The sequence below is a fragment of the Sus scrofa genome, chromosome 3 (assembly GCF_000003025.6).
Source record: "Sus scrofa isolate TJ Tabasco breed Duroc chromosome 3, Sscrofa11.1, whole genome shotgun sequence".
Taxonomy (NCBI): domain Eukaryota; kingdom Metazoa; phylum Chordata; class Mammalia; order Artiodactyla; family Suidae; genus Sus; species Sus scrofa.
In genome coordinates, this window is record NC_010445.4 from 19,146,702 (window position 1) to 19,159,288 (window position 12,587).

The 12,587-nt window shown below is 59.0% G+C and overlaps 1 protein-coding gene across 1 annotated transcript in view; it reads right to left on the reverse strand.

Moving 5' to 3' along the window:
• Positions 3,666-12,587, reverse strand: part of KIAA0556 (KIAA0556 ortholog) — a 217,901-nt gene continuing 208,979 nt past the window's right edge. Inside the window, 7 exon segments of the mRNA XM_021086440.1 lie at positions 3,666-5,604; positions 6,030-6,118; positions 6,255-6,415; positions 6,982-7,083; positions 9,360-9,499; positions 10,884-10,994; positions 12,490-12,554. Coding sequence (XP_020942099.1) covers positions 5,546-5,604; positions 6,030-6,118; positions 6,255-6,415; positions 6,982-7,083; positions 9,360-9,499; positions 10,884-10,994; positions 12,490-12,554 — 727 coding nt within the window. The 3' untranslated portion in view covers positions 3,666-5,545.

Below are 12,587 nucleotides of genomic sequence, written 5' to 3' on the forward strand. Positions count from 1 at the left end.
GGAGTGGGTGGGCTCAGGGGTGAAGGGGGCAGGCAGGGTGGCTTAGAGAGAGGAAGTGATCAACGGAGAAGGGGCAAGAGCTGGTGGGGGAGGGGAGATATCAATCACGCTCTGGGGAGGAGCCTCGGACCCGGAGCTGGGCTGCCCTGGGGTCCCATCTCAGCCCCCAGGCCGGTCTCTTACTGTGAAAGCCTCAGTTTGCAGGCCTGTGAAATGGGGGCTATCGTGGGACTCAGCCAGTGTGTCCCCCCTCCCAGGAGATGCTCTGAAGGTACCCAGAGCGACTCCACAGTGCAGGTGCTGCTGGCACCCTGCCGCCTGGGTAAGGAAGCCAAGGAGGCCCAGGGTATAAGGTCACTCGAAAAGGTCACGTACGTGCGTGCACACACACACACACAGGACATGGTGGGGCCTGAACTTGAGCCGTGGCCTGGCAGCCCCGGGACCACAGCTCCCCATCACCCACACCCTGGGGAAAGGTACCTACAGCGCGAGGTCTCAGTGTCTAGTACTGATATGCACCTTCCGTGATGGAAACCCACAGAGCATCCCGCTCGGGTGATGGCTTCGTACATATTGGCTATTATTGTTTTTGTCGTTATGATCATAGACTCTGATGGCCAGAAGCTGCCCCTTCAGCAGGGGCTGCAAGTGGAGCAATTTCGCAGAGGCTGGGAGTCTAGAAGTGGTGTCGTCAATGCCACATAGAGGTCCAGGGACATGCCTGACTGCTGGCCCTGCCACACGTGGGGACCCCTGACCCAAGGGACAGAGGATACCTGCCTCCCCCAGTTTCTAGCCCGGGGCCTGTGGCCATACACCCGAAGCCTGAGTCCAGGGCCCCAGGAGAGGCCTCTGTGTGCCCAGGAGGCTGAAGCCCGCCTCCCGGGGTCCCAGCCCTGCCCCTGCTGAGCCTCCAGGCCTCTGACGCCGGCCCCTCTTGTGTTTCCACGTAAATGACCCGCCTCTGTCTCAGGGGTTCAGCTTCAGGTGAGCAGGGCGGTGATGGAGTGAGGGAAACGGGCCAAGTGTGAGACAAAAGGGGCTGGTGGGGCCTGCGGGGGTCTGGAAGGGCACCTGCCCCGGCTCAGGGCCAGCTGAGACCATCTGGAAATATGGGACCAGAGCTGCCAGATCTTCCAGCGTGTCCAGAGAAGCCGGGAATCACCCAGACCAGTGAGGAGACAGAGCCCCCAGCCTGTCATCTGCCATTTCCCCAGGCCTGGGGGGCCTGGAACCTCAGGAAGGGACTGCCCTGGCTCCAGGTAGGGTGAGAGGTGGGGCCTGGGGAGGGAGCCAGGGCATCTGAGCAAATGTGCCTGGGCAGGGGGCAGCTGTCACCTGTCTGACAACAGAAATGGCCTTGGCAGGCTCTGGGGGCCCCTCTGGGTCCTTCCGAGGTCATGGTGCCAAGTGCTAGAACCGTCTGGAGCCAAACCCCCAGACAGAAGCAGGGTCTTCCCACTGTGACCAGAGAAGGCAGGTCCCCAGGGGACAGAGGCCCGAGGGAACATTCCCCTGGGAGACTGTGTCTACTCTGTTTTAAACCCCCATCAGCTGTGGCTGAGATTTATTCCCAGCAGGCCACGCCTGGGTGCCAGCAAGCCCCCCGGGGACCCAGACAGCTGCAATTTGGGCCTGATTTACATCCCTGTGCTGGCAGCGCACAGGGTGGCGGGGCGGGGAACAAAGGAACGGGAAGTGGGTTGGGGGGTGCAGAGGGAGAGGAAGCCTCCGTGCTCCAGGAGGGCGGGGGCGGGGACCACATCCCTGGCCCCCCGGCAAAGGTCACCCCACTGACCCCTGTGTTCTGCCCCTGGGGACTGAGGGGCGGGGCCAAGGGATCACGAAGAAGCCCCTCCCTCCTTTTACCTCCTCAGAGAGCCCAGGAGGGCAGGGGGCAACCAGCCCTGGGCATGCATGGAGCCCTGGGTCAGGAATGCCCGCCTGCCTCCCAGGAGCGGGGCTCAGGAGTTCAGCTCATGCTGAGCTGGGGTGGGAGCTGCGGTGGTGGTGAGTCAGCGACCCAGGACTTGTAACTGGATTTATTTTGCTCACACCATGTTTACTTGTTAACTTAGAGCCAACATTTCCAAGTTAGATTTCACATTAAAAATAAATAAGGAGTTCCCAATGTGGCGCAGCAGTAACAAACCTGACGAGTATCCATGAGGACGTAGGATCGATCTCTGACCTCACTCAGTGGGTTAAGGATCTCGTGTTGCCATGAGCTGCGGTGTAGTTTGCAGATGTGGGCTTGGATGTGGCATTGCCATGGCGTAGCCTGGCAGCTGCAGCTCTGATTTGACCCCTAGCCTGGGACTTCCATATGCTGTGGGTGTGGCCCTAAAAAGACAAAAAAAAGCAATAAACGAATACATACATACATAAATAAAACACCTGGGCGTTCCCATCATGGCTCAGTGGTTAACGAATCCGACTAGGAACCATGAAGTTGCAAGTTTGATCCCTGGCCTTGCTCAGTGGGTTAAGGTTCTGGTGTTGCCGTGAGTTGCGGTGTAGGTCGCAGACGCAGCTCGGATCCCAAGTTGCTGTGGCTCTGGCGTAAGCTGGTGGCTACAGCTCCTATTTGACCCCTAGCTTGGGAACCTCCATATGCCGTGGGTGCGGCCCTAAAAAAGACAAAAGACAAAAAAATTTAAAAAATTTTTTAATAAAATAAAATACCTGGATTCCTGGCTTCTTAAAAACCCTGAGGATTTGGCACTGAGCTGCAGCTCTCTGCTAGAAGGGCCTGTCTGCCCTGCTGACCAGGTCCTTGAAAACCAGCTCTGCTCCCTGATGTCGCTTGTCTGGTCCCTGAACAACAGGGACCCAGGCCCAGGGCCCTGGCTGGTGGCTGGAGAGCCTTAGAAGTTGGGAGGCCCGCAGATGGGATGCGGAAAGGGCTGGCCTGCGTTCGGGGCCTCCAGGGACACAAGCCCAGGCAGCCCCAGGGTGGCAGGCAGAGCAGGGCCCTCCTGTCTTCCCAGGAACCCAGAGGCGGCCAGAGGCGGGACAGGGGTTCTCTCCCTGTTGCTGGTTCAGTGGAGGGAGGTGGGGTTGCCAGAGGCCCCTTGTACCCAGCGCCAGGGCAACAGCTGGCAGCTGAGATGCAGGCCAGGTCCCTGTATCTTCCACTGACCCTTCTTCTCAACTCAAGGGCTGCTTTATCCAGAGGCCCACACTCCCTCCTCAGGGCAGGAGGGGCATGAGGAACCTCAGGAGGAGGCCAGCCATCAGGCATCTGGGCGCTGGGCTTTCAGGATCCCCATGCGTGCCAGGGAAAGCCCACGGCCAAAGTCTCAGCGGATTTTCACTCCCTGCCTCTGCTCGCCAGTGGTTATCTCAGCATCTGTGAACTAATAGCTCCCAAAGCTGTGTGTCTTGGGCAAGTTACTCAACCTCTCTGTGCCTCAGTTCCCTTATCTGTAAAAGGAGGATCATAACGGTACCTACCTGGAGGGTTGCACGTGGATGAAGTAAGTTAGTTCTAGGCCTATAATAACCACTAGACACGTATGGGCGTCTCTTATCTGGCCAGGATCACGACCCCATTTGCAGGTGGGCAAAGGGAACAGCCAGCCTCCAGGGGACTCTGAGTCAGTTCTCAGAGGGAGCCCAGGCTCCCTCGGTCTGGACCCCAAATCCAGTACGTCGGGCCATATGCTTAATAACATCTTTTATTGATTTCACAGGAGAAAAAAATAGAAATTTATTTTAGAGTGAATGCCTGTACAGCTTTCTCTTTTTTTTTTTCCCTCCTAAATTGCACCATACACACAATTATTACAAACATCAACTAAGAGGCTGGGAGGAAGTGTGTGCGGCGCTGGTTCGAGCCGTCTCAGGCCGTCTCCCACGTCTGACCTGTACACCTGCTGGGGGGCGGGGAGGGAAGGCTGGGCTCCCTTTAAAGCTACAGCGCTGATTTTGGTCACGAAAAGCTGGTTGGATCAAACCTCCCGACTGCCCCTGGCGTCAGCCATCCTGGGAGCCCGGAACCCCCACCCCTCAACCCCCCGCCGCCCCCACCCAGGCGCTCACCACCTCTGGGAGGTGAGCCGAGAAGCTGGGGGCCTGGAAGCTACGGAAAATGATGGATCTTCTCCGGGAGCAACACTTTCGGATCGTCCCATCGGCCCCGCGCTCCAAATGAAAAGCGCATTTGCATAGCTGCTCGGGCGGAAGCGGCAACGCTCATAAAGTATTTGCTGGGGCTCTCGGTTGCATAGGAACGTACTTGGAGTACAGTACGGCGGCGGCGGGGCCGGGCTGGGCGCCAGGAAAACAACAGATTAATATTTGGAACGAGAAATTACCCACCACTGGGAAACCAATTAGGTCCCTGATCCGAGCTTGTTACAGAGATGGAAATAGATGCGTTCTGGGCTTCACGCGGCCGGGGGCCGGGGGGGGGGATGCAAGGCACATTTCTGACTTGCCGGGAAGCTGCTGGAAGAGTGAGAAAGGGGTGGGGGCCCGGGCCACAAGAACTTCACGGCCTGATGCCCAGGAACCTGGAGGGGGTGGGGGCAAGGATGGAAAGGGAGACAGCAGGCGAGAGAAGCCTGGGTCAGACCGCAGGGGACCGGGGCGCAGTGCCGGCTGCCGCCAGCCTGGCGCGGTCAAGTGGAAGGGGCGTGGCCTCTGGGGCCTGAGGGCGGGGCTCAAGCGCGGGTCCTCGGCCTCCCGGCCTCGCATCCAGGGGGCATCTGGAGGGGCCCTACGGGCCTCCCGGCTCCGAAGCTGCCCCTCTGTCCTACCTGAGCCTGGCAGCACCGCAGAGACAAGGACCCTCCAGCCAGGGTGGGGGCGGCTCTGGGGAGCACGTGGGGTCGGCTTCCCCCCCCACACACACCCCCCACCCCTGTTCCTCAGCGGGACTCGGGCCCCTGGCTGATCCTTTCTTAGGCTTGACCAGGGGATGGAGGCCCTTGCAGGATCAGCTTCCCTGAGGGGATTCCTTCCTCAAAACTGGGTTAGACATCTGGGGAGTCCAGGGAAAAATCCCACCCTCTCAGGCAGCTCGGCCAGCCCCCAAATGAGGCAGAGATGTGGTGGGTGTGGGGGTCGTTGGTGCCTGAGCCGGGGCCTCACCCTCGGTGGTGTTGGAAGCCTGGTCTCTGCCCAGCTCAGCCATGCTCCGGGGCCTGGGAAGGCTGGCTGGGACGCCTCCGCAGCCCATGTCACCGTCCTGCCTGGAGCCAGGCCGAGCCCACGGAGCCCATGATAGGCCTGAGAGGACTTGGGCCTGCTTTGCTGGATCTCAGGCCCCCTGCAGCCAGCCCCCGAACAGCAGGGGACAGAGGGAGGCACCGCTTCCTCCTCCCGCCTGGAACTCCTGTTTCCCAGGGCCGAGCCCCCCTTGGGTCTCCTCTCCCCAGAGGGGGCCCCCCTCCACGCTGCAGCTCCCTTCCAGGCCCTGAGCATCTGGGCTGGCCTATGGGGAGGCCCAAGGACGGGGGATGCAAGTGCCGACCGAGTGGGGAGCGGTGATGGAGCCCCACCCTGGCTGAGAGGACCGGCTCTCCCCGCTTGGCCATCAGCACCGCCACCGTCTCGCTGCCTCCTTCTCACTGATGCAGGTTTTGGGGCGTAAGGCTGTCAGGGGCGAACACAGAGGGAGTAGTGTTACCCACCACCATCCTGAGGGTGCCCCCTGGCCTTGGGGTGAAAGCCAGACTGCCCCACTGCCCTTCAAGGCCCCTGGAGACCCAGCCGCCACCCCAGCTGCCTCCAGCAATGCTGTTCCCTCTGCCTGTCCAACCCAGTCCATCTCTCCTGGTTTCCCACGATCCCAGGCAACCCTTTCCAAGTAGGCTTGGGCCCTTCCTGGCCCTCTGCACCCGCAAGGCCTGGCTTCCGGGAAGCCCAGCTCGTTGCTCTGGGGTTCTGCCCCCATCAGCCCCCTGCCCCATGCCAGGCGGGCTCCTGGGTCAGAAGGGTCTGAGGATGCTGCCCGCTCCCTGGTCTGTTGCGACCAGACTTCTGGTCGACCCGGCATCTGGGTAGCGGTGGAAACTGACCTGGGTCAGCTGCGTTCTGCTTCCTTTTCGAGTTGCTAACGATCTGGTTTTCGTTCATCATCTGCACATCCTGGTCCTCCACCTGATGACTATGGGGCGAGGAGAAGCCAGAAGGTCCCATCAGCCTCTGAGCCTCACGTCCCGGCCACCCCTGCTCATGAGGGCCCGGGGGTGGGGGGGAAGGTGGCAGGGGAGGGGAGGTCGAGGGCCTGGCTCTGGGCGCACCTGATGGCGGTGTGCTTCTCCTGCTGGCAGATGTTCGTGTCCTCCGTGAAGAGGATGGTGTGGTAGGGCACCGTGGGCTCGCACGTGGGCAGGATGCCCCCGACCAGGTGGCCCACCATGGCCAGGATCCCATTGTACACGAGCAAGTCGTCCACCAGGAGCTGGACAGACAGAGGAGGGGTCACGGCGTGTGGCCCGATCAGCTCTCTCCTCCATCCCATGTGTGACCTCGGGCAAAGCCCATCCGTGCTCAGGGCCTTGCCTACTAGGTCCCTGGCCTGCGCAGTGATTTCTGATCGTCCCAGGTCCGGGACAGGCACCTGGATTAGCCCCACGTAGCAGAGGAGGAAGCCGAGGCTCAAAGGGCTCGAATCCTTAACCCACGTGGCAGAGCCGGGAGCCAAACTCGGGTCTCTGGTCCCCCAGGTCCCTGCTCTCCCTGCCCCCGAGTCGCCTCGGGCACGAAGAACTCCCTAGATCAGTAGGATTCGAGAAGAGAAAAGAAAAGCCACTTCCTGTTTGCGTTTTTTGTTTTTTTTTTCCGGGGGAGGTTTTCAATTCACGGTTGGACGGCAAATGTCCCTGCCTCTGAGGACCAGGCATTTCTGTCTAAGGTTGCGGTAGAGAGAAGTAAATCAAACTGCGACAAATGATAATTGCCAGCGGCCTAATTACCAGCGAGCATAATTATCTCAAAAAAAAAAAACCCCAGCTAATAAGTACTTACGCCAAACTCCTTCACCCCTCGATGGGGTGTTTTCGCGTAATTCCACAGTTTGATCATTGACACCGTGGTAGGCAGATCGAAAATCACATACACCCGGTTCACCTGGCGCAGAGAAGAACTCATTAAAACAGGCATGTTTGGAAACAGCGGTGCTGGGCTGGGCTGGGGTGCCAGCCCCGGGGGTGGTGGTGGTAGGGGGGGCACCCGAGGCAGCGCTGCCCGCGACTGCCAGCCTGGGCTGCGGGGGGGCCCGAGGTGTGGGGTTCCTGGCGCCTTGCAGCTCCTCGAAGCCCATCTTGAGTCAGGTCACGTGTGGCTGCGTTTGTAACAAACCGCTGAGCTGGCTGTGGGAAGGGCCTGTTTTTCCGGGCCTGGCGTGGCCCTCATTTAAATGCTCTCAGAGGATGGGGAATGCTTTTCCCTTGCCTCCAGGTCAGGTCCAGAAACACAGTCTGGGGCTCCAGGGGCCAAGGGGACCGTCCCCAGCTCCAGAGTCGAGAGGCACTGCCTCCAGGCCAGCCATCAGCACAGCCTTGACCCCTGTTTGTCCTTTTTCCAATCATGAATGAAAAGCACAGACGACTGGCCCTGAAGGGTAATTTCCAGCATATGTCTGTGAACCTCTGCTGGGGAGTGGGGAGGGGACTGTCCTGATCAGTGGCAGAATCCGCTAGTAAAGGGGGTCCCCAGTAGCCTCCAACAGCTCCCCACCCCTAGTAAAGACTCAAATATCCGGGGGCCCTTACCAGATAGAATAAAGCAAAAAGAATTCAGGGCTGGCCGCAAGCTGCAGGCTTAGTTCTGCCACAGGCCCTGGATCTCAGCCTATGGCCATTCTTAGAATGACCCAGGAGGAGTTCCCGACATGGCTCAGTGGTAACGAATCCCACTAATAACCATGAGGATGCAGGTTCGATCCCTGGACCTGCTCAGTGGGCTAAGGATCTGGCATTGCCGTGAGCTGTGGTGCAGGTCAAAGACTTGGCTTGGATTCCGTGTTGCTGTAGCTGGTGCAGCTTTGATTTGATTCTTAGCCTGGGAACCTCCATATGGCTGCAGGTATGGGCTTAAAAATTTAAAAAAATAGAGTGACCCAGGAAGGGGTGGGGGGTGTGGGAAGGTCAGCCATCTGCTTGTATCACAGAAACACAGGGTTTTCAAACTCAGCTGCCCACGGGGCTCTAGCAGATATAGGTGTGGGAGGCCGGGAGACGGACGGAGGGAGAAAGTGCCTCACACCCAAAGGCCTTCAGGTGAAAGACGATGGCAGACACCTGCTGGCCAAGGGCAGGAGGGTGGCAGGCTGGACCATCCGTTTGGTGGTCCCTGCTCTAAAGGCTGATAGATCTACGATTCCCCTTTGAAGTGGTGGGGCTGGGCTGAGGGGTTGGCCTCTGCTCAAGGGAAGCTGATGGACAATTGCAGGGCTGCCACCCTTGCCTGTGAGGGTTTTGAGAGAAAAACACACCCGCTTAACCTCCGGCCCGACCACATGGGAATGGAAAAGGGGACGTCCCAGCGGACACACTGAGGCCAGCCCCGGCCCCTGCTGCACATCTACCCGGGCATCCAGCCCTGAGGCTGAGAGGCTGGCGGGGGTGCCAGCCCACCTGTCCCACCTCCTGGCCTCTCACCTGTCTCTTGACCACCACTGACCAGGCCCACCCCTAGAGCAAAAAGATAAGCAGGAGGAGTTCCCAGCGTGGCACAGTGGAAATGAATCCGACTAGGAACCATGAGGTTGCGGGTTCAATCCCCGGCCTTGCTCAGTGGGTTAAAGATCCGGCATTGCCATGAGCTGTGGTGTAGGCCAGCAGCTACAGCTCTGATTGGACCCCTAGCCTGGGAACCTTCATATGCTGCAGGTGTGGCCCTAAAAAGACAAAAAAAAAAAAAAGATAAGCAGGACCAATGGCAGGGTCTGAGATCTGGGCAACAGCTGGTTGGAAGAGCTTGGCCAGGCAGATCTGAGGCCAGAGAAGGGGGCGGACTTGGGGTCAAGTGCCTGGTGACATCAAACGAGGAACAGAAAGTGAGTGGGGGGAGGCTGGGGCTACGAGGAGGAGGGCAGAGTGGACTCTGCCCAGACAGAGAAGAGACCCAGAGAAGGATGCCCGTGGCGTCTGAGGGATGCCTGAGCTTCCAGGTCTGCTGCGTCGGGCACCTGGCCCTCGGGGTCCCAGGTGGCCCTTCCTCTCCCTGGTGTCCCTTTGTGAGAAGACCCCCAGGGAAGGGAAAGAACTCTGGTGCCAAAGAGCCCACCCATCTAATCAAGACCCGAGGCTTCCTGGAGGTGTGTCGCTGAGACTGGGGATGCCACCCCCGACCCCCCACCGCCGCCACCATCCACCCCAGGGCTGGGAGCCTCCGGAACCCACCAGGCCAGGCAGGATGGGAGCCAGCCACATGTGCCTGCCGTCGTTGGTGTCGTTCACTTGGTCGATGAGCTTGTCGGGGGTCCGGACGTCCCCACACACGCCCTCCAGGGAGTTGACGCTGTCGGGGAAGGCAGCGATATCTGCAGACGCCACTAAGCTGTCATAACCCAAAGCAGTGTGCTGGGCACCCGGCACCGTGGGCCACTCTTGTGGCCGCCAGCCTCCATCACGCGGACAGCATGGCTCTGGGGACACCCGGGCAGGCTCGCCTGGCAGGCAGAGCGGCCAACTGCTGCTCTGGGCAGCGGGAGGCGTGACAGCCCAATTAGACATGTTCTGGGGAAAATGAAAGTGCAGAAGCTGAGGGGAGCAGGGGTGAGAGCAGAGGGGTGGCCAGTTTCAAGGAAAGAGGAGGAAGCCACGCAGAGGGCAGGCTGAAAAAGATAGGTTGCGTGCAATTGCTGGAGGCAGGAATAAAAAGTGTCATTGCAGCTTTGGAGAGTGCAGGGCAAATGCTGAGACGGTTTGCCTTTGCAGAGGGGACAAGGGCATGGCTGGATTCTGCCTCGATACGTGAGGCTGCGAGGATGGGGGAGAGACAGACTCAGCTACTGCGACTCAGCAGACAGGCATTCATAAGGATCTTGAGGACCCGGTTCCAGCTCTGGCTCTGCCATCCTGACCTGCGAGATCTGGGCAAGTCTCGGGACATCTCAGAGCCTGCTTCCTCATCTGAAAAATGGGACCAAACATCTCTATGTCCCAGAATTGGCGTGACGGTCTCAGAGGACACGGAGCGTGCTCTTGGTAAAGCTGAAGATTTATACACCCAAGGCATCACTAAAAATGATCAAAGCCACCAAGAATCAGGAGTTCCCACTGTGGCTCAGTAGTAATGAACCCGACTACTATCTATGAGGATGCAGATTCGATCCCTGGCCTCGATCAGTGGGTTGAGGATCCGGCATTGCCGTGAGCTGTGGTATGGGTCGCAGACGTGGCTCCGATCTGGCATTGCTGTGGCACTTCTAGCTCTGATTTGACCCCCTAGCCTGGGAACTTCCATATGCTGCAGGTGCGGCCCTAAAAAGAAAGAAAGAAAAAAAAAATCCCTAGGTTAACAATTTGCAAAGTCTGGTGTGGGCATTCCACGAGCACAGGGCTCCGTGGTCAATAAATACAGGACACCCTGGGTGGAACACAGTGCAACAGGTTGCTCCCTGCAGGCCTTGTCAGAGCCTTTAGAACACCAACGTTTGCTACGGTTCTCCAAAAGGGGGCTGCAGTCGGGAGCCTCCCCCAGATCCCCGGGCCATGAACTCTTTGTATTTATGGGTATCCTGGCCTGCCTGCTGGCAATGGTCACATCTGACCGTACGGAGGGCTCAGTACCATTTTTAATTTCCGGGGCTGGTTCCTACAGGGGCGTTTCTCTCTACATTCGAGGGGCCCGCTCCTTCCTGTGACCATGCCATGCTCCCTGCAGTCTGGCTGGAACCCCCCCCTTCAGCTTAGAAAGGATACTGTTTTCTGACAGAGGGATTTTTTCTCCCCGCTCGTCATACAGCTCCAGGCCGGTGAGACCGATGTAATAGGGGTCACCCCAGCTGGTCAGGAGCTGAAACTGGAAAATGACTGGACCATGTTATTAAGGAAAAACAGGCTTAATTTTCTGGAGAACAAAGGAAAACAATTACAAAGATAACATATATATGTGTGTGTATAGAGATGAATGAGAGAAAAATGATTTTTTTCCTTCTGAGACTAAAATCGATCAGAATGTATATGGCATCGAATTTTCTTATTTATTTATGTATTTATGTATTTGTCTTTGTGACTTTTCTAGGGCTGCTCCTGCGGCACATGGAGATTCCCAGGGTAGGGGTCTCATCGGAGCTGTAGCCACCGGCCTACACCACAGCCACAGCAACACCAGATCCGAGCCGTGTCTGCGACCCACACCACAGCTCACGGCAACCCCAGATCCTTAACCCACTGAACGAGGCCAGGGATCGAACCCGCACCCTCGTGGTTCCTAGTGGGATTCGTTAACCACTGCGCCACGACGGGAACTCCCCCGAATTTTCTTATTTAAACTGCCAGTGTGTGTGGTGTGTTTTAGGAATTCAAAAGCTTTCTCCAGGCCCCAGGAGACAGGACAGGAGGGGCAGGTGCGTTCTAGGGAGCTGGCAGGATGGGGAGCATCTGTCACACACTTGGCACAGGGTGCTCAGCAGTGACCAGGTCTCAGGCCCCCTGGTTGCAAAATGACAAGAACAGTGTCTGTTCCCTCCTCCACCCGCTTCAAGTGTGTAGGGGGTGAAACGGGGAGGGAGGGTGGGGGAGGAGCACAGCGTGGGGGGGGGGATGGGCCAGGACAGGGCGACCCCCTCCCCCATTGCTGACAGAGTCCCCCACAATGGGACATCCAGCCCTTCCTCAGCCCTGTCCCCTGCTCGCTTGCAGCAGCCCCAGGAGCGGGTGGGCCAGGAACCCTGGGAAGCGGTAGGGGGGGCCCCCGAGGCGACATAGCTAGAGGTGGCCCTTCTGGGAGAACAGGCGAGTGAGAGAGCCAGGCTGCCTATGTTCACTAACCTGGCCCTGCCCTGTCCCTGCTGTGTGGCCCCGCAAGTTACTTCACTTCTCTGTGCCTCTGTTTTCTCAGCTGTGAAATGGGGGTGCCCGCCGTCCCCATCTCGTGTGGCTGATACAGGCAAGCCCTGGGACCAGTGCTGGGCGCGGTATGGAGCTGTTACTCCTTCTCTCTTCACCTCCTCCCTGCCTGGTTCCAAGGATAGCCCCCAGCCCCGTCTTTGGGTCCATTCCAGCTTCTGTGGCCCCTCCAGGCTCCAGCCCTTGGTGCTGCTTCCAGCAACCTCAGCCCAGCAGGGGGCAGGTTCTGGAACTCGTGCAGCCGCCCCCAGCCTGGCAGTACCCAGTGTCCCAGGGATCCAGGGACCCTCCCACCCTTGGTTTCCCTGCACGGGCTCCAGCTCTGGCCTGGCTGAAACCTGGGTCCGCAGCTAAAGCCGAGACCCCCAGCTGGGGCGGGCCTCGCCCTCTGCCTGGGTTCTGGGCACAGCCCCGGGAGCCCGGGATGGGGGGAGGGGGAGGAGGAGGAGGAGGATACAGCCGCAGGGCATCAGGGGCGCCTCATAGTCCATGCTCGCCCGCTCCAGGCTCTTCGTGTCCAGCCTGAAAAAACAGAAGAGCAGCAGGAAGCAGAGG